The 22,232-nt window shown below is 37.4% G+C and overlaps 2 protein-coding genes across 3 annotated transcripts; one reads left to right on the top strand and one right to left on the bottom strand.

The window, feature by feature from the left end:
• Positions 1-177: 177 nt before the first annotated feature.
• LOC117409665 (E3 ubiquitin-protein ligase RMND5A) lies at positions 178-13,987 on the top strand. 2 transcript variants are annotated; one of them, XM_034015979.3, is made up of 10 exons: positions 178-265; positions 567-725; positions 1,985-2,127; positions 3,442-3,576; positions 7,932-8,032; positions 9,044-9,210; positions 9,354-9,519; positions 10,355-10,457; positions 11,831-11,985; positions 13,158-13,987. In XM_034015979.3, exons 2-10 carry the CDS (start codon positions 584-586, stop codon positions 13,219-13,221), a joined length of 1,176 nt encoding a protein of 391 aa, XP_033871870.1. In that variant the 5' UTR covers positions 178-265; positions 567-583; the 3' UTR covers positions 13,222-13,987. The 2 variants fall into 2 exon arrangements, with proteins under 2 accessions (XP_033871870.1, XP_058860371.1); XM_059004388.1 differs by lacking the exon at positions 178-265 and adding an exon at positions 283-455.
• On the bottom strand, positions 13,726-17,575 carry LOC117409666 (G-protein coupled receptor 4-like). The gene is made up of 2 exons (XM_034015981.3): positions 17,489-17,575; positions 13,726-15,408 (listed from the first exon to the last, which is right to left on the bottom strand). Exon 2 carries the CDS (start codon positions 15,295-15,297, stop codon positions 14,272-14,274), a length of 1,026 nt encoding a protein of 341 aa, XP_033871872.3. The 5' UTR covers positions 15,298-15,408; positions 17,489-17,575; the 3' UTR covers positions 13,726-14,271.
• Between the last annotated feature and the right edge of the window lie 4,657 nt (positions 17,576-22,232).

Here is a 22,232-nt window from a genome sequence, read left to right as displayed (position 1 = left end):
AGTGCTTTAACTAATAAGTGCTTAAGTTCTACATATCCCACAAGGACATTATCCATACCAAAATAAAACAACGACGTGAAAGCATTAAGTTAAACAAAAAAAACATTCACAAAACAAAGTGTATGCACTTCCCCTGAAAGCATGAAAGTGAAAGGGTCACAACTTTGACAGGTCAAAGGGAAGTTCCGCTACGCTCCCCAACAACATTTGAGAGCTTGTCTCACAATATGTGGGAGGGGAACTTAATTGTAGAAAACATACTGAGGTACACCTCAAACCGGAAACTGTTTAAATATTAACTTTTAAAATTATTATTTTTGTTTTTAATATATAGGTTTCGATTTATATAAATGGAGAAATCGGCTACAATTTGTGTGATTCTCTATTTGCTTTTACAGAGCGCCCCCTCATTGTCGTCTTTTGGTTTAGCCCTACTAAAACGGGTCAACATTTTGGTAAAAAAAAACAAAAACATTGATACTGCTTACACAGGAAAGTTGCAGTTAAGGTGTAGTTGATCTTCACATCGTATTTCTGTTTTTATTTCCTTTTTTTCATCTTCTTAGTTTAATACACAGAAGCTATGGATCAGTGTGTCAATGTGGAGAGAGAGTTGGAGAAAGTGCTCCAGAAATTCGCCAGCTATGGCCAGCACTGCGATAGAACTCTGGAGGAACTGATCGAATACACCAGCGGCTTGAAACAGGAAATATCGCAGACTGGAGGTGAGTTTCTGTGCAATTCGTTTTGAATTCTTAATTCTGTTACCATGGAAAAAATATAGTCTGGTCACCTGCTCTTAATACGTACCTTAAGCATGGGGTATTATGAAAGGCCTAAATAATGTTTGCGTTACAATAATAATAACTAATACTGACAAACGTGTATTAATCTCCTTTTTATCATGATCGGCAATTTTATCGGAAACGTAATTGAATGATGATGTCGAAAAATAAAACTAGTTGTTGGTCTCTAGTCAGCAGAGCCATCCTCCTCCTAGTTTTCAATTCGGAGGGTACTAGTAATTCTTTAAACAATAGACTTGTCACTTTAACTAAGTGGTAATGATCTGTTTTCAAAATTGTGTTTTGTTTTCCACACCCCATGTATCGTGACGTTTTAGTCTGATAGTGACTAAGAACAAGGAGTGAAATGATCAGGTGACTGGTGTAGGCTGGAGCAGCACAGCAACGATAGTGTGTCGAGGCAGGATACATTTACTTCATTGAGTCGATGTGAAATATACTCAACAAAACAACGTGGGAATTATACAATGTCTATTATTATTATTATTATTATTATTATTATTATTAATTTCTTAGCAGACGCCCTTATCCAGGGCGACTTACAATTGTTACAAAATATCACAGTACAAAGTATCGCATTATAAAATATCACATTACACGTTATCACAGTATAAAATATCACATTACAGAATATCATAATATAGATAAGAGCAGTTGTGAAAGGACAGTAAGATCAAATTCAAGTAAGAGAGTAATAAAAAATACAGTAAATTAGAAGTAAGAGCGAGTTTGACTAAGATCAGTTATGGTAAGTAGAGCAGTGCTTTTAAAGTCAGGCTGACTTAGAACTTTTAAGGAGAATCTGCCTCATCTGGCAGGAGTGCTATCATGAAAACGTATAGTTGAGCCCTCACAGAACTGTTTTACCTTCATGTACTAGGAAGTTGTGATCTTCATATGACTGGATCCAATTAAATCTCCTGTAGCTATTCTTCATAATGGCCATGGCAGCGCCACAATTTTGATTTAATTCTGGCCTGTGTGTTAAAGTACTGTTGTTTTTGTTTAGCCATCCTCTTAGCTTTGCATTTTGCATATTGAAATCTACATAGCTGGGTACCTTAAAAATATGTATCTATCTATCTATCTATATATATATATTTTTTTTTTTACTCACAGTTTCAGTCCATCACACTCTTGGAAGTGAACAATCACGGTGTCTTGTTTTCCCCCTGTAGATCGGGATGTTGAATTCTCAGGAACACTTTCTCTCGTCCTATCGCAATGCTGTAAGAGGATAAAAGACACAGTACAGAAACTAGCGTCAGACCATAAAGACATTCACAGCAGCGTCTCTCGAGTAGGAAAAGCCATTGACAAGGTATGCTGGTTTTTATTTGTATCTTATTCAAAACTTTGGAAAAGGGATTGGTAATGAATACATTGGTTGATATTTTTTTAAAGCAGCGATCTTGCTTCCTCTCCTTAAAACAAGTAGGACTAATGTTACTTCTGTTTAGTAAAGCATGAGGGTATCAATCAAGGTGTTTTTTCTCTGCAGCTGGCTTGAAAAGGACGTTTGTATAGATTTTTTAAGTATGTTTGTCTATTTCAGTATGCCGTCCATCTGCAGCTTCTTTCTGTAGCACTGTACTTGAAACTTGGCTGCATATCATAGCTTTAATGTTGGCTCAATAGGAAAAAAAAAACGGAGGTTTGTTAAGATGTTCTGAATAACACAGTTTATATTTTTTTGTAGAAGTGTCTGCAAAGCTGAGGGAACACAAATCCACTTTTGGCTAGGGTTTCAGGCCACTGGGGATACATGGGGTTTGATACAGCAAAGTTGCCTCAGACTAGGTCTCCTGGAACCAGGTTTCAAGCCACTGTTCCTGAAAATAGTGGCTTCATGTTCCCTCATCTATAGAACAGCACAAAATAAAAATCTATTATCCATGGAGGGCATCCTCAAGTAATGCAGCTTCGCCCTTATAATAAATGTTACAGTTGCAAGTGTAATACTGTATAAATGGGTTATGTTTTCTGAAGGTCACATTGTCAGCTATCAGGTGACATAAAATGTTTTTTTTAAGCCAATGATGGTCTGAGAATTTTTACAGATTTGCTGAAAAAATAGGAGCTGTCTGTCTTCAATAAAGAACCATAGGAGCTTCAGTACTTGATTAGGATGATGTAGTTGCTTGAATTCTAATGACACACACTAACTGACGCTAGACTATACTTATAATCATTTTCTTAATTTTAGCAATTTAATAGGCTACTTGTACAGTATCTGTTCCGTTTATTTTCGTTGTCTTTGGAGTCAGTAAAACAACGTTTTAAAAAAAATTCTCTCTCTGTGTGTCTCTTTGGTCATGCAATTCGCAGTGACCTAGCGTCACACTAAATTGGCTATTATTGGACAACGTATGTTTTCTCTGGCATATCCGAATGAACGGCATAACAGTGTCTGTATTCGCGAGGGACTACTGTAGAGTGATAAACTATTACCTCATGGGAAATTTATGTGTAGGGCAAAAGTCTCCTGCAGTCATTTTTGGTATGTTTTCAGAAGAAACATCAGGTTTATTACTTGAGGAAAGAGTTTCAGGCTATGAGGAAAGTTTGTGATGTGTACTTATATAAGCAATCATCAGCTATCATATGGTAATGTTTTCCCTGTTGCACTTTTTAGAATTTCGATTCAGATATCAGCAGTGTTGGCATAGAAGGATGCTGGCAGTCTGAAAGCCAGCGGATTCTCAGTGAGGTTATGGTGGAGCACTTTTTCAGACAAGGTATGCTGGATGTGGCTGAGGAATTGTGTCAGGTAAGCTACACACATGTTCTGATTGTGTTAACACTACATTTTTAAACATATCTTTGGAGCACTTCTATAAGGATTGGCATTTATCACAAATGTAATGCATACTAGGTGTTTTACACATTCATTGCATTTACATGGCCAGTAATAATCCACTAGTATTCGGAATACTGAATAATCTGAAGGAGGCTGTGTGGTCCAGTGGTTAAAGAAAAGGGCTTGTAACCAAGAAGTCCCTGGTTCAAATCCCACCTCAGCCACTGACTAATTGTGTGACCCTGAGCAAGTCACTTAACCTCCTTGTGCTCCGTCTTTCGGGTGAGACATAATTGTAAGTGACTTTGCAGCTGATGCATAGTTCACACACCCTAGTCTCTGTAAATCGCCTTGGATAAAGGCGTCTGCGTAATAAACAAATAATAATAATCTGAATGTATATTCCACCATGTAAACAGCATATTCGGAATATGAAGAGGAATATTCCACCTCTGCATATTCAGAATATTGGAGGTTGCACATTCTACTAATATGCAGAATACTAGTGGAATATAAAGCCATGTAAACAGCATATTCGGAATAACAAATACTCGCAGCAGTAAACATGATGGCACGTGCGAGAACATGCAGATACTTTTGGTCTGATGAGGAGACATCACTTTTATTAAGGATTTTAAAGTCGTAAAACAGCTTAATGGCAAGAATCAGAGATGTGCAGAAGTGTTTAAAAGGATGGCGGAAGAAATGAAGGGGGATTTGAGAGAACTGTGGATCAAGTTCGTCATCGATGCAAAGTTTTAAAAGCACAGCCCTATAAAGCAAAAAAAAAAAACAAAAAAAAAACAACCCAACAGAAGTGGGGCGAATCTATCATTTTTTCCTTACTCAACCTTATGAATGACATACGGGGTGATCGCCCTTTGTCTTCACCGACCCGGTGTAGCATGCGAAAGTGCATCCTGTGAGAGAGCGCACCCCTTCAGCACAGCCGTGTACGTTTAACATGTGCACGTCATGCGATGTAAGGGGAGACGATGGAAAAAACCCGGAGTTTAACATTTTAAAACTAGAACAAACAAGCACATATTGTATATTTCCTCTTTGCAAGCTATTCCCAAGCTATCTGTACTTGTGCTGTAGTTGTGTTTATTCACACAACCTTTTACTCATATTACAAAATTGACGATAACCGTATAAAAAACTAGATGTTGCATTTGATGTTTTTTTAAGTGTAGCGCTGTATATAACTAGTAAGTAGCAAAAGTTACAAATCAGATAGGAAAAATGTATTTATTATGTATTAGGGGTGCACTATCGCACCCATGTGGTGTAGACATCGGGTTTGAAGAAGAAAGTTACCCTGACCAGTTCAGTGACAAGACTGAAGGAAAAAAATATATCAGTATGTCATCACATTATAATATATAATAATAATAATATCTTTATTTCTATATAGCGCCTTTCTTAGTGGACCACCATCAAAAAGCGCTTTACAGAGGTAGGCTGTGAACTGTGCATTATATGCAGAGTCACTTACAATAGGACATTGATTTAACATCTCATCTGCAGGATGGAGCACAAGGAGGTTAATGACTTGCTCAGGGTCACACAGTGGGTCAGTCAGTGGTACAGGTGGGATTTGAACCATTGACCTGCTGGTTACAAGCCCTGGACTTTAACAATTGGACCACTAGCCTGCATGTATACAGAGCATTCGGAATATTCTAGTATTCCAAATACTTCATATTCTGAATACTTGTGCCGTGTAAACGTACTGATTGTTGGATTTTTTCAGGTGGAAAATTAAGGAAATCATTATTGAATGTACTCATGACTTTAAGGTAATGTTGTATTGTACTCGCCCAAAATACATTTTTCTCAGAATGAGTAAATTACTCAGTGACCCAAAACCTTATCTGGAGTGCTGCGTTCGGCTTCATTCTCCAGGGGATTTTTAACCCTGTTTATGTAATAATTGCCTTTTTATACTGAAAATATATTGCAGTGAAACCTGCAACGTAGGAGATTTGTTTTTGTTGGAACATAAGAAAAGTTTGGGAATAAGAAAAGGCCATTTGGCCCCTCGAGGCTCGTCCCTTGTTAGCACACGCTTTTTGCAATATAGCCTAACATTCTGTTTGCATTTTTAGTTTCCTCGCCACATTGGCGTGATACTTTTAATAATGACTCCTCTTTATTCCTGACTTTTGAAAGTCTTAAGCCCAATTCACACAGGACTAAAAATCCCCACATAAACAGATTGCCTTGGAATTTTTAACGACATTGTGAAATTTAGTCCCGTGTGAGTAGTCAATTTCTTTTTATCCCAGATCATTTTCTCAGAGGTCCTCAGATATTTTACAGAACATCAGGACCTTCTGTAAAATTTCAAACTCAGGCGTCCTGTGTCTTTTTACTCCCATGCGAATCGACCATGTCAGTGTTATGTTAGAATTGATATAAGCATTTCCAGGGTATTCGCCTCAAACAATACTAGCCTTTACAATAAACCATAATAGAATATTAAAATTTGTACAATCTGTCCTGAGATTCTACTGTTCAGTAAAATGGTACAATTGGGCATAACCAAATTGGGGACGGGTGAAAATACAAAACATAATTGGTGATTCTTAAAAAATTGATACTTTGAATAAAACATTTGATGGTATGTTTGGAAATACATATCACTCAAGGGAGTAAACAGTTATTCAAAGTGGTCAAGGCGACGGTACCTTTGGAAAAGAAGACACAACGAAATGAAAAGGCGCTCAGTTGATATTCTTGGTTCTTTTTCCGTCTTGCACAAGTTACTTACATCCGGTTCATTGTTTACCAATCGTGCACAAAAGCGCTCTCTCTGGCTGCATCACATTTCATTAGAATTTACCGACTTTTCTTAATGAAAACTAATCCACGTCTGAGAGGTTACTAAACGTCCTCTGCTTTTGACCAACTTTGAGGTCACCTGATTTATAATCCAGTGCAAATCATGCTTTAGTCCCCTATTTCCATCCCGTTCATTTTAAACGTATAACTTGGATGATTATGCCCAATAGGCAATGCTACATTTCTTAACATTAAAATGAATTTGTCACAAGTTTGTCCAGTTACAGAGAAGGTCCAAATCCTTTTGAATTAGCTGGGCTGCAGATTCAAAGTACAGTACTCCCCCAAGTTTGGTATCCTCTGCAAATGTAACTATCTTGCAATGTGTATCTTGGTCCAAGTCATTTATATAAATGAGAAACAGTAAGGGAACCCACTAAGTACACCCCCTCCCATCTGATTTTACACCACTTACAATTACTCTGCGTTCTGTTTTTTAAACAGTTCTGTATCCAATTGCATGTCCTCTCCCGTATTCCTGCTGATTTAAATGTCCATATAATCTTTAATGTGGGGCATTGTCCAAAAGGCGCTTTGAAAATCAAGATAAATTACATCTTAAGTGTTGCCATCATCTACATTAGCTGTAACGTTTTTAAAAAAGTCAAGTAGGTTAGTCAAGCATGACCTCCCTCTTCTGAATCCATGCTCGCTGTTTTGAAACAAGAGGACTGTAGCGTAGTCACTGTGAGTTGAAAACAAAAATAAATAAAGAAGCTCGAGTTTACCCCTGGCGGCCACTTGCTCTTTTAAACGGAAAAAAAATGAAATGGTGAAAACGTTCAGGTGCTGAAAAGAAAAATGCGTTTAAGAATGTATTTATTTAACTTACACGGTCAGTACTGAGGTTGCCAAAACAAACTACGGAAACACAGTTATATATATGTATGTTATATCTACCGGTTTATTTTATCTAACCTGGTACAAAAAATGGGAAGTATTTAAATGTGATTTACTATGTCTGATTTTATCTTGCCTCCTTTCCATATAGTGTGTTTTGCCCACTAAATGTCATGCTTCACAAAAAATCGGATCTTCCTTATCCGTATTGGTTGCACAGAAAAAGTACTGTAATTTAGACTGAAGCTTTATTGCCGAATGTATAGATTACGTGTGTTTTTAACGTTGCTGTGGACTATAGTGTTCTAAAGCTTATCGCTTGCATGATGTGGCTGCAGACCATTGAAGAGACAGAACTGTGGCACAGGGAATGATTAGGTATCAGTAAGTGCTGTACTTGAAAAATGTGCATCCCCTGCATAAAAGAAAAGAAAGATGTGATAGTCATATTATCTACTCTAAGGAGATCAGTGGTAATGGTGCTGAGGCTTATACAATCCAATATTTATTTATATAGCAAACGACAAGACACGTTTAGCAAATTTAAATTTTTCTCTGTAAAATGCTAATCACAGAGGAGCTTGCTTTGTTTTAATGCAGCCCGTTTTGTAACCATGTGCTTATCTCTTCATTTTCAGGAAGCTGGACTGTGCATAGACCCAAGTCAGAAGGAACCCTTTGTAGAATTAAACAGAATACTAGAAGCACTTCGAGTGAGAGACTTAAGACCTGCCTTAGAGTAAGCCTTATTGGTTACGCGTACATTCTACTCTACTTGAAAAAACGTCACTCAAAAATTATTTTGAGCAATAAACAAGACTGAAACTTTTATTTATTTTTTTAGCTTAATAGGAAATGGAAAATGTTAAGGTAATATCAATTGAGTAATAACTCTTGTTGCACTGCATTGCACTCCTTAAACCTGACCTGTAATTTACTTCTTATAGCGATATTAGTTAAACAGTAATATAAAATAATACTCTTGTTTGTTTTAATCACTCAGGTTGGATGGTACATTACATTATGTAGAGTAAAGGGTGATTTAAATGCACACTCACCATAGAACAATGAATAATTTGAGGTGGTGGCACCAAATGAGAGACTAAATATTCCCACAAATCTTTTCCATTTTCCACTTCCATTGGCTACATAGGTCTCAAATGTGCAGTTTTAAAAGAGAAATGTTCTAGCACACATGCATTTTCATTTTCAGTTAAGCTCACATGATATCTGGTACTACTTTAGGTTGAAGCAAACTCTGTTTTTATGCCTTGTTCTTTGGTCATCTGTTTACACTTGTGCTCCCTGGCAAATTTCACCTCAGCAGCATCTTCTGGGTCAAAGCGTGTTACTGGCTGATGTCAGTCAATAAGGGAAGTAAATGATTGGTTATTGACAGGAAAGAAGCCAGTGAGGGGGTGGGGACACTCTCCAGGTGAAATGACTCAGGATGTACAAGACAGAAGCATGATTTCCAAACTGAGTTTGTTTTACCTACTGTAGTACCAGATATCATGTGTTTCTTTAAAAACTGCACATTTGAGACCTATATAATGAATAGATGTGCATGGTAGAGAAATCTTATGGCTGCAGTTACTTTAAGCAAAAACAATTGCAGAAAATATGACATCAAAAGATACTACACATATTGACTACATGTACAAAGTAGGTGCGTGTCAAAAAGAATATATATTCTATGACTTCATATGGCAGTAGTCTGAAGCTTGATACTTTATGTATATTGTTACAGGTGGGCAGTGGCGAATCAGGAAATGCTTATGGCCCAGAAGAGCTCCTTAGAATTCAAACTGCACAGATTGTATTTTATCAGCCTGCTAATGGGGGGTACAGCCAATCAGAAAGAAGCACTGCAGTACGCAAAAAACTTTCAACCTTTTGCAGTAAACCACCAAAAAGGTATGTGTTTTTTTTTTTTCTAATTATAAATGAAAAACACAAAATAAGTAAAGGGTGCTGTAGAACTGTTTTTTGGTCATGTCAGTGCTATTAAAGGTACACAGACAGCACACCCTTAAATCTGATTGCCTTCTGTTTTCCAGATATCCAGGTCTTAATGGGAAGCCTAGTGTACCTGCAGCAGGGGATTGAGAACTCTCCGTACGTTCACCTGCTGGACTCCAATCAGTGGGCCGATATCTGTGACATTTTTACCAGAGATGCCTGTGCTCTCCAAGGCCTTTCTGTTGAATCTCCGCTCAGTGTCAGGTGGGGAGACTTTCAGTCCAGTTCAACATTGGCAGGACGCTTTCACTGTAGGCGTGTTTCCACAGGCTTGTTCAGATCTGGCCCCCTTTGTGCCTGGCTTGCTTTTAAAAAGAGCTTAAGTCATGTGTGGTTTTTCCCTAGTTTTTTAGCTGGTTACCTACGGGACTGAGTATGTGTGGGTGCTTATTGAAAGAGAAACTTTAGAGGACTGGTTTCACAGCACTAATCTAAGGTAACATTACGTAGTTCAGGTGTAATGCTAACCCGGGTCTGCGAGACCAGCTGTTTTATCATCTACATTTTCCTAACATTTAATTTCTGACAATTTAAAAGCCATGTGTTGTGAGTTCTGCACAATTGCTTGCTGCTGTTTCTGCTTAGATCCTTATTCACCAAGCTTACTAACTAGCCTGCTTTCAACCATGGAGGCTGATTGTGGCAAAAACTCTTAAAAGCTGATTTTTAGAATGGACCATGAGGGTTGTGCAACTATAGTTTTCTTTTTTCAGAATAAATACTAGCAGCCTACATAGACAGGAGTAAAAGTAAAGTATAATTAGTGTTAAAAACGAATACATGAAAAATACATTTGGAATTGATTAAGGGATAAAACACTAATTGCTTAAGACAAAACTAATGTTATTGCTTGTTTAAAAGCAAAACACGTGGCTGGTGATGTTTCAGTGTTTAATCCTTTCTCGCGCACTCTTTTGTTTTGGTGGTGGTGTTTTTTTTTTGGTTTGTTTTTTTTACAGTCTGCTTCACGTGAAGGTCTGGCATGAAGCATTTCAGGCTTGTAGCTTTTACTAACCAGCTTCTGCCCTTTTCTCTTCAGCTTTTCAGCCGGCTGTGTAGCACTGCCAGCTCTTATAAACATTAAAGCAGTCATCGAACAGAGACAGTGCACTGGAGTGTGGAACCAGAAGGACGAATTGCCTGTGAGTATGCACTATATCATCTATATACACTATATCAACTATATACACTATCTCAACTATATCATCTATATACACTATATCAACTATATCATCTATGTACACTATATCAACTATATCATCTATGTACACTATGTCAACTATATACACTATATCATCTATATACACTGTCATCTATATACGCTATATCATCTATATACACTATATCATCTATATCAACTGTATACACTAGATCAACTATATACACTAAAATCTATGTCCACTATGTCATCTATGTACACTATATCATCTATCACTTAAAGGTACTCTATTGCCAGAGGTGCAGGACTCTTGGGTCCAACTGATTTGACAATTTGTATTCTGCCACAAAATCCAGCATGCTATTCATTTACCTTGTACATTTTGGATGGTCTATAAAACAGAGAGCATTGTCTTAGTAACATATAGTTTATGTTAGTCTTCATTGTGTTTGTTTTTACCAAGATTGTGAATTTAGAGAATTTGGCACAATTTACAGTAAAGGTGTCTCAGTGGTTGAATAAGCCACAACTGGTGGAATTTTTTTCTTTTAGAGCACTGGAGAATCACCAAGAATTGCATCAACTGCTTATATGTGGTTATTCTGGGATAACCCCTAAGAAACACAAGGCATTACATGTTGCAGTATATTGACATGGACACACAGGGGCACTGTTTGGTTAACTTATGGCAAGAGCCTCACTTCAAACTTTGGATCGTCTAATCAAGTCCTGGCTAAAAACAGACATTTTGAAATGAATTGTGTGTTGCCAAATTCAGTGCTTAATATACTGTAGTTATTGGCCTAAGGCAAGGGTGATGTAGTAGAAACACAGATCTGCAAGCATTTAAAATATATACAGTGTGTCACACTTCTTTACATATCCAAATGTGATGGGCTTTTCTTAAAGAAATAGCTTCACCGTTTTCTGTCATAGTGTACAATGATACCTACGCACGTGATCTGGGCTTTTGAGGGCTACAACTTAAAAACTGCTTTCTTGACTCTTGCTTTGAATGTAGTTCATAGTAATCTGATTTTTCACAATACTGACTCCTGATTGATTGATTTAATGAAGGCTACATAGCCCAAGACAGGTCTGTATGTTTTCTGGAAAACCTATTAGTCCAGAGATTGTACGGTTAACTGCAAGAATGTTGGTAATTTCCCTGTCAAGTGAGCTGTGATGCATAGTGGAAAAGTAAATATTGCATCACCTTCCTATCAAACTCCAGTGTGGTCCAATTCAAACCAGAATGATCACTAATCCTGTTGTATTGCTTCTGATTTGGAACATGAATTGTATTTGTTTATTGGATGCAATATTTCTTTTTTTTTTTTTTTTTTGTTTAAACAGATTGAAGTTGAACTTGGTAAAAAGTGTTGGTACCACTCAGTGTTTGCTTGCCCTATTCTTCGGCAACAAACAACAGATAACAACCCACCTATGAAACTGGTGTGTGGCCATATTATTTCCAGAGATGCTTTAAATAAAATGATCAGTGGAAGCAAGTAAGTACCTGTTTCAAAGAGCTTTTACTAGGGGATAGATGTTTCCTGTTTTTAATCATAACTCTCTTTATATCTGAACACATGCCTATCTGTCCTGACACATCCTGCTGTTAGAATCGTGTTGAATGTTAACATGAGACATGTTATGAATCCATCCATGGGTTTAAAAAAGTCTAGATTTAAGGCACTCTTAAGTATTGTTTATTCCAGTGTCTTAATAAAAGGGGTGAGGAGGTGGGGTTCACAAGATTCGTATTCCACATGTCCTATTCATAATGCAGCTTACCTTATTCTGGTACTGTTTACATGACTGTATCACTTACCATATTCCTCCAAATTTAAGATGCAGCCCTAATTTCCCACCCTCAATTTGAGGAAAAAATAAAACATAAACTAAGTATGTATTTACAAAGATACAACCTCAATTACACTGAGTTTAAAACAAAGGATTCAGGTAAAGCCAAAAAGCCTTGCTATATTCCAAAGTGTAATTGTAGTATTATTTTCAAAAAAAGAGAACATCACCTTGATACAAAACTAGAAATAACTAAATAACTTAAGAATGCATAACGGCCCAGTGTTTTGTTTTTTTAACTTTTAATGGGTGTGTAGCAGGATAGTGTCTGAAAGGAGACTCAGAGTTGGGAAAGCTGCAGTTCAAACACGTATGCACACTTTTAATAAACAAAGAACAAAACAGGTATGAACAGGGCACGAGGTCCAAAATAAAGAGTTTAAAAACAATAAGCAGGACTATAGTGTCAGAACTTACACTGGCCAGTTTGGGCAACATCTTCACTGGCTTTTCTCCTTACACCACTACCTAAACAAAGGATTGTCTCTCATTTTTGTACACAGGCCACTCCCCAATTAGCACTCGATTACCTAACTGGGGAATGGCCACACCTGTGGTTGTTGGCAGGGACAGATTGAACCCCATCCCTGCCAACCTTGCATTCACACTCTATTTACATTTAGGGCTTTCGCCCTGCCACAGGGTGCTTTTTTTCCTTTTAGAAAAACAATACATCTTATTATACTTAGGTGGAATATGGCTTTGTGAATTGTCCCCCAGAAACTTTAGGGTTGATGTTTAATGGTGTTTCCTGATTAATAAAGGCATATAGGGACGTTTCTTTCATGTTGTCTTATACTGGTTTTATGTGTTCCAGGTTGAAATGTCCTTATTGTCCAATGGAGCAGGTTCCAGGAGATGGGAAGCAAATATACTTCTAAAATGTCCTAAATCAATGTGTTAATGGCCATTAACTTTGAACAAGCTGCTTAATGAGTATCTGCAGAAGTAATTCAGTTTTATGGGAAGGTTTGCCAATATTGAGTAACAGTGTGCAGAAGCCAGAGAAAATATTAGTGGCAATAGGGCTTTAACCTTGATCTGCATACACTGATCAAGTTAATACACCAGCACTCCCTATGAAAGGCAATTATTTATTTGTATTTTAAGCTAAATTAAATTTGTGTTTGGATTTTACATTATGGAGGTAATGTTACCACCCAAATTAACTTTTTTCTTGTATTATCACTGTATCATCACATTGATCAATTGTAAGTCATCTTTTGAGGATTAGTGTGGAATGTTTTTTTTTTCTTTTCTTTTTTTAAGTGTATATAACAGTATTTAGAAAACTATAATGGATACATAGCAAGTATTGCTGCAGAGTTTGCTTATCTAATTTGTATTTTCTGGTGATAGAGCAAGCTGTGAAATGCTTTGACTTATGTTTTTTTTTTTTTTTTCCCTCCCAGTCTTTAAAAAATTAAAATTAAAAAAAAAAAAGAAATTTCAAAAAAACTGTACAGAACCAAGTTAATATTGGAGCATTTGGAGCTTAGGTATTTAAATGTATTGCTAATTTATATGAGTGTATGCAGTTTATATTATCTTACTGGAGAAGAGTGGCATGTATGGTTTCTTTGCTCTGATAATTAAATAATGTTATATGTGTAATGCCATCTATTAAAGATATACTTTTGAAAAATGTGAAGTATTTTACAGCATTTTTCAGTGAATTGTACTTTTTTTTTTCTTTGCACAAACAATACTAACATTTTTTTTTATGCTGATGCTGTACAGCTGCCAAACATGTTATAAACATGTTATAAGTCAAAACAGACCACACACACAACCGTAGAAGGCAGCACTTGGGCGTTATTCTGTAAATGCAGTCATCCTAGTTAATTATAGTTAAGTAAGCACAACAGAAATACAAATTAAAACTTTTTTGATTTTAACCCTAAATTCTTCTAGCTATACAGTCTGGGACACTACACTGTGTGTGCAGTCTGTACAGAGGTGCTGTCTGCTTGATTAGCTGCAAGTCCCAAACTCCAAATACTCAACCTCTGTAGGTATGGAAAAGAGTTGACCACCACCTTCCTGTAGTCTTTCCTCAGGAATAGGTACATAATTGGATCCAGGGCACTGTTGAGGCTAAGTAAACCAATAGCAAATTGGAAATAGATAAAGGTTCTGGATTCATAATCACAACTGTCTTCAAATAAGAGAACCCCCATATAATTCACATAACACATGAGATGGAAGGGACCAAAGACCAGAATGAAGATGATTATGATAAGTGACAATAAGCCAATAATTCTTTTTTTCTCCTCGTCTGGCACTGAAATGACTTTGGTGATGTTTCTTTGAATTCCACGGTAGAGAAAAACGAGGAAACACAAGGGCAGGGGAAAGGTTATTGCCATGGCAACCAATTGAAAAACAGCAAAGCTCCGATCAGAGGGGTACTTTTCCATGCACAGGCTGCTTTCAGCATCTTCAAAACCAAGCTTAAAAGCCACAGAAGTGACCGAGATAACAAACACCCACAGGCCCACACAAATCAAGCAGGTGTTCCTGAGCTTGCCATGCTTACGAAACCAAAGAGGATGAACAATGGCCAGATATCTCTCCAAGGCGATGCAGCACAGGAAGAAGATGCTGACAAACATGCTTATATAGAAAATACAGCCAATAATGCTGCAAGCTCCCGCACCGAAATTCCAGACGTGAATGTTCCTGTAATAGTCCATCCAGAAAGGCAATGTGCTGATTTGTAGGAGGTCTGATAACAGGAGGTTGATGACGAAGACGGGAAGGACATTCTCAGTTTTGACCAGATGGTACAGGCCGTAAAGGGCCAGGAAGTTAGTGGGCAGCCCAATGCAGAAGACAAAGCCGTACACCACAGGGAGAATGACCTGATCAGAGGTGAAGTCAATTCCACAGGTATTGTTTGCCACATTACTCATTATCTGTTCAATAGCACAGGAGTTGTTTGTAGTGGTGGACATTTTCCAGTTGTCCTTGCTTTACCAGATACTTTTTCTTCCTAGGGAACTTGAATCTCTTGACTGAGATGGCCAAAAGCTCTAACTAATGCCTTGCATTGCCTGCCTTGCCATCTAAAGAAACCAAAAAGGAGAAACAATTAGTCTGTTTCCAACAGGTCAACAGTATGGTGTGTGTAGAATTTGCTTTTAATTTCAATAGTATTGTATAATTACAATATTTAGCAAACAGATGACTCTGTTCATTTATGATTGCAGGTTTTGAAGTTATGGATAAATTACCTAACATGATTGCAACAGACGCTCATCATGAGAAGATGCAAATGGTCACAATACCTCTTGCCAAAGGCAAGAAAAAAGGTGTAGCCCAGACTGTGTGTGTGTGTATATATATATATATATATATATATATATATATATATATATATATATATATATATATATATATACATATATATATACAGTGCCTTGCAAAAGTATTCAGACCCCTGACCAATTCTCTCATATTACTGAATTACAAATGGTACATTGAAATTTCGTTCTGTTTGATATTTTATTTTAAAACACTGAAACTCAAAATCAATTATTGTAAGGTGACATTGGTTTTATGTTGGGAAATATTTTTAAGAAAAATAAAAAACTGAAATATCTTGCTTGCATAAGTATTCAACCCCTGTGCTGTGGAAGCTCCCAGTTTACACTGGGAGCAACACTGGAGCGGCTCAAGAACAAAAAGGTGAATGTCCTACAGTGGCTCAGTCAAAGTCCTGATCTCAATCCCATTGAGAATCTGTGGCACTATTTGAAAATTGCGGTCCACAAGCGTTATCCAACCAACCTGAACAACCTGGAGCAAATCTGCCAAGAAGAATGGGCCAAAATCACTCCAACACTGTGTGCAAAGCTGGTACATACTTACCCCAAAAGCCTTAAAGCTGTTATTGCAGCGAAAGGTGGCTCTACCAAATATTAATGTGTGGGGGTTGAATACTTATGCAAGCAAGATATTTCAGTTTTTTATTTTTCTTAAAAATATTTCCCAACATAAAACCAATGTCACCTTACAATAATTGATTTTGAGTTTCAGTGTTTTAAAATAAAATATCAAACAACGAAATTTCAATGTACCATTTGTAATTCAGTAATATGAGAGAATTGGTCAGGGGTCTGAATACTTTTGCAAGGCACTATCTATATATATATATATATATATATATATATATATAGAATATTCTTGCTTTTAAGAACAGTCTGAGGTACACTAAGATTCAATATAATACATAAAAAGAGAGCTGTGCTACAGCAGGAAACCTAAACCTGACTAGAATAAGAAACATTAAAGGACCGCTCTCAGACTCTTAGACAAACATACTTTTTAATCTTCTGCAAGGGTAGTTATTTGTTGTCTCCCTCAATTTAGTTGTTGCTAGTTTTATACTAGTGGTAAGCTTCAGTTTAAATGATGCAATCTGGGTTGTTGATCACAAATGATTAAACGTTTTGCACAACAAAACACACAAAACTGTCTTTGACAGTGGTAACTTAATAAACAATAATGTCAAGACTGGAGATATGATCATGAATAATTAAAAAGTTATAGAAAATGAATATCCTGTGCCTTGAGGAACGTATTTTCCACAATGCTGTATATTCAATAATTCAATTATCATCCCAAAACCTCTAGCCATTGAGAAAGTTATGTACAACAGTGCTAGCTGCAGTTTGACTCGTCTTGTCATACTAACAGATATTTGGTCACTATTCACAAAACTTTTACTCATCAGTTATTTAAAAAAAAAATTTTTTTGGATGGATTTAATAATGTTTTGTTTTCCTGGACAGCTGTTCATCAACATTCTACAACAGTTGCCTGGATCTACATTGAATCCATTAAAACAGACTTCAAAATGGGACCTAGTATTTCCATGTTTTAATCAGCAATTCATATTTTTTTAGCCTAATACAGATGTTAACATAAAAAAAAACACTGCAGTTTTCAACCGTATCTCTTTTGCTTAGTATTTGTTTTATTATGCTGGAAGTATTTAATGAACGACCATACTTGATTAAAGTATGGTACCAAAATACAATTTAGAAGTAATTAAATAAAACTGTTAATGTTACAAAACAAGGAACGTATAGGTTCAGTCAAGGAATTCAATGTATGACTTTAGTAACCCAAAGTTTTACTTACATGCAATGTCCAGTATGCTGCAAGGACTGCAGGGATAAAAGCTGACTTTTCTTTGTGAGTCATTTCATACCCCAAACTGAACCCCCACATCCTGCTGGCTCGCAAAATACAGCTTTTTTTTTTTTGTTAATTAAGAATGACTTCTCGTTTTTGTTTCGTCTTTTGTCACAGGTGGTGAGAGGTGTGAATGTGCTCAATATCACACGTACACACAGTTCCAAAAATGCAAACATAAAATCAGCTACCAGAATGATACCCACAAAAGCAAATACATGAGAAAAAAAAAAGAATTACATAGTAGTATTAAAAAGATATTTTGGTAAAAATGCCTATATATACAAATTAAACAGCAAGTGGCGTGCACCAGTAATCTCTCTCTTTCCAAATCTTTAACAAACTCACTGTTTCAGGGGGCAAAAATTACCAATGCACACCCAACTGGTCATGCTCAAAATTAAAACAAAACTCTGTCAAACAAGTCATACAGTGGGTTCTGTGGAAAGCATCCACCACACCACAGCAAATCTGCAGCAACTTGAGGCATGGCACGGTATACCACAGTTATTCGTGAGTGCAGAAACTACAGTAAGTCATGATTAAGAACATATTGCAGGTATAATAAACAGATATAAAGAAAAATGCAAATTCAGAGGTTTTAAAAACCATGTGTCGGTGTCCCAAAGAATCTAGCGTTATATGCCCCCACATGTTGCTATAACTGTTTAAATAATGTACCTGAAATTTTTCTTTTCATTGTTAACATCCTGACAACTTTAAAGTCTGTTTCAACGCTCTTTTCAAAATGTTCACTCTAGCGCACGGGTGCCAGGCCATTCTGGGTTTTATAGGTTAGCAGCAAAGTCTTAAAATCAATTCTAAACTCCACTGGGAGCCAATGTAAAGAAGCCAGAAAAGGGTAATGTGTTTTTTCCTTTAGTTAGGATCCTAACAGTGGTATTTTGGACGAGCTGGAGTCAAAATAGCACACTTTTTGGGATACCAGAGAAGAGTGCATTACTGTAATCAATTCTAGATGATACGAATGCATGCATAAGTCTCTCGGCATCACATATGGAAATTATGTGTCAAAATGTTGTAGTATTTCGCAAATGATAGTAGGAAACTTTACAACCTTCTCGAATCTTTCTCAAATGATGTTGCGGTGTCAAAAATATATCTGATCTAAGACCTGAAGAGAAGTTACAAAGCTCAGGTTCTTGTAATACCACATTATTTATTTGTTTTTAGGAACCTACTAGCACAACCTCTGTTTTTTTCCGAGTTCATGTGGCAAAGTGTTTTGCAGTGTGCAGATGTAGTTGGTGCAGTGCTCAGGAATAACACACACATGACAGTGAAAGTTCAATAAAACAGCTCTTTATTTGGCTGGGTTGCATGTCAACAACACTTAAATAATAAGCACGGGCGCTACACAGCCATGTGTATCGCTCCGTGCAAAACAAGGGTTTCAGTCCCGAAAAAATAAGACACTAACACACATACACGGTCACTTCTCCCGATAGTGAGTGCTCTTGTGCAGGTGTGGTGAAAGACAAACAGGTCATGAAACAGTGGTGTAGTGTAGTCCGGGTTTAGTGCTGGCTTGTAGCGACAGCTCCCGGCTAGTGCACAGCCGTCTAACAAAGACAAATGACAAACAGTTAGCACAACAAATAAACAAAGCACGAAACACTCACGATAATTAATTACTTCTGTTTCCTTAACGGGTCCTTTCAGATTACCGCGTCACGTCCCCTAAAATACCCTTAATCACGCCCCCTCCAATAGTTAGTTCCTTTTGCATGGCAATCCAGGACTGACACATCACTTTCTCGTGTGAAAAATTAGGATATTGTAATACACTAAAAATCCCTGTGACTATGTGCAATGCTTTAAAAGGACAGTAAAAAGGCTGGAAATGCATCATTGCTGTGGCATACAGCAGGATGTTTAACATCTGGTCCAAGTCAGTCACACATGACTTCTTCCATACAGACTGAGAAAATGTTACCTATGGTTAAAGAAATTATAGAGAAGTGAGTTAGCTCTGTTGCAAATATATCTGTCCCTTTGAAATAGTCTCTTGGAAAGGTATCATCAATCTAGCACAAGAGTTGGTTAATGTGAGGGCTATCTTCTGTCAAGTACTAGCTAGTAATGTATTACCACACCCAAGTACAGACTTAGTAACACTGTGTATCTGACACTGAATTCAATTCAGGAGATTTATAATCACCTACACAAAAACTGCAAGGGAGAGCTACAGTACAGACTTGAAAATATTGCCCCAGATATGTTACCGTTTTTTGTGACAGTCTTCTGACGATTTTATGAACTCGAGGGAGATTAAGGTCAATACCTTGAACTTGGTAATTCTGTGGTTTCAGAAACTCGAACGGCATTGTCAGCCGCTAAGTTCAGAAAAAAAGTGGCAATAAACAAAAAACTGCACCAAGTAGCTTTTTTTTCTGTGGTCTAAATTTAACCAGGTCTGCACGTTACCCTGCAATGAACATGAAGACGTTTAGCAGAAATATGCAGAATAATCAAGGACTTCAAAAAAGCCCATCTGTCCAAGCAGAAAGGTCTAAATGAGGAGGACTGTCTACTGACAGCAGGCAAAAAAGCTGCAGCCCATGATAGAAAATAAACAGGGTTTGATGAACTGGGCAAAGGAACACAATGCTGTGTACATAAAATTACTAAAAATGACACCAAGTGTGCCATGAATATTGGTTCCCCTGAATATCTGTTCCCCTAGGAACAAACACAATATTATATATTAAAATAACCCATTTTGGAAATCTTGCATTCATTCAAATCCAAAGACAGAATTAGAGAGGCATTTCTTTAATTTTTACAGTATTTTCAATAACTATGGAAACATTTACAGCAAAATTTAAAACAAATCCTATACAAGTATGTTTTTTATATCTATCAGCTTGTCAATACCCTAAGATCACTCTAACCTATATAACAAACAAACAAAGCACACAACTGTTCTAAAATGGTTTACTTGCATACAATATTCTATACAGCAAGGACAAAGGAAACACAGGATGACTTTATTGCATTCTGAGACTCTTTCTGGTTCAGTATATGCTTTGCTTGGTATATGTTATCAAGTAAGTCAGACCCCAAACTTATTCCACACAGCCTCCTGTCAATCACATTCACTACCTGCTTCAATGAAAAAAAGTATATTTAAATAATAATACTTTTTTTTTTTTTTTTTTGGTTCCTGGGTAGTAAGTGTTATTTCCTAATTGCTTATGCCTCAAAAGTATAGAAAATGGCTATTATTCCCACAAACTTTGCTTTTGTGACCAGGACAGTGATATTTTGAAATTTACCTATTTTCCAGAACATTCCAGATAGATGCAATGCTGAGTAAACTTGGAGTAACTTCTAGAACTTTCTAGAACTTTCCAGTAATATAAATAGTAGTATAAATACAGGGGCCTTAAGTCCACCAGTTCAGTTTATTTCCAGCTGCCTAAGTGGATACATATCTGCATTTTTCTGAGATGGCATCAAGAGGCTGCAAGCATCCGGCAGACGCATTTTGCTATGTCTGCGGCCAATTTATCAAGACAAGAGCGAAAAAGTACTCCGTGGAAACATCTGCTAAGATGTGTGAGGCCTACAAGGCATATTTCGGCATGCCTGTCGGGGATCAAAACAAACTCTGGGCACCTCATTTCACCTGCGAGCACAGCAAAAAAACTCTGGAAGGCAAGATGGACAATTGTTGCTCGGAATTTTATGTTATAAAATTTGTTAATTTTTAAAATGGTAAAAGTTTTTAATTTTAAAATGTTTTACAATTTTCAATATTATTGAAAAAATATATCATATATGAAAAATGTTGCGAGAATCTCTTACACATTAGTCATGGGTGAAATAAATGTATTTTTGTAGGATGGTACAGAGGGGAAAAGAGAGCCATAAAGTTCGCTATCCCAAGAATTTGGCTGGAACCCACTGACCACTCAAGCAACTGCTACTTCTGCATGGTGGACCCTTCCAAACGTCGGACTGGCAAGAATGCACCTGCTATCACGTATCCGGACCTTCCTTCATCCATCGCCCCGGTGCCACACTGCCATGAGCTCCCCGTACCCACTCCTCCGGAGAGAGAGCAGCCGTCTTTAGAAGAGAGCAGCAAGTCAGAGAGCGAGGAAGACGTTGTAGATCCAGATGACAATTTCAGAGGTGGAGCTGAGGAGAGAAACCCATACTACCCCAACCAAAAAGACCTCAATGACTTGATTAGAGATCTTGGTCTCCCAAGTCCAATGCCGAGACTCAAGCAGTGGAACTTGTTGGATGAAAGTGTGCAAGTCGCAGATCAGAGGAAGCGTCACCAACCTTTTTCCAGCTTCTTCACCTGTCAAGATGGGCTCTGCTTCTGCCACAATGTGACCAGTCTGTTCGAAGCAATCGGAATCGCCTGTAACCAGAATGAGTGGCGCCTCTTCATTGACAGCTCATCCAGGAGCCTCAAAGCCGTGCTGCTCCGTAATGGTAACAAGTACCCGTCTCTTCCCCTGGCTCACTCGGTGCACCTCAAAGAGGATTACAACAGCATCAAGACCTTGCTGGACGCCTTGAAGTATGATGAGTACGGCTGGGAGGTCATAGGAGACTACAAAATGGTGGCATTCCTGATGGGTCTCCAAGGCGGTTTTACCAAGTTTCCCTGCTATCTTTGCCTTTGGGACAGCAGGGACACCAAGGCGCA

The sequence above is a fragment of the Acipenser ruthenus genome, chromosome 2, assembly GCF_902713425.1.
Source record: "Acipenser ruthenus chromosome 2, fAciRut3.2 maternal haplotype, whole genome shotgun sequence".
Classification (NCBI taxonomy): Eukaryota; Metazoa; Chordata; class Actinopteri; order Acipenseriformes; family Acipenseridae; genus Acipenser; species Acipenser ruthenus.
Note: the sequence above shows the minus strand (reverse complement) of the source record. Positions and strands in the feature narration are given on the sequence as shown.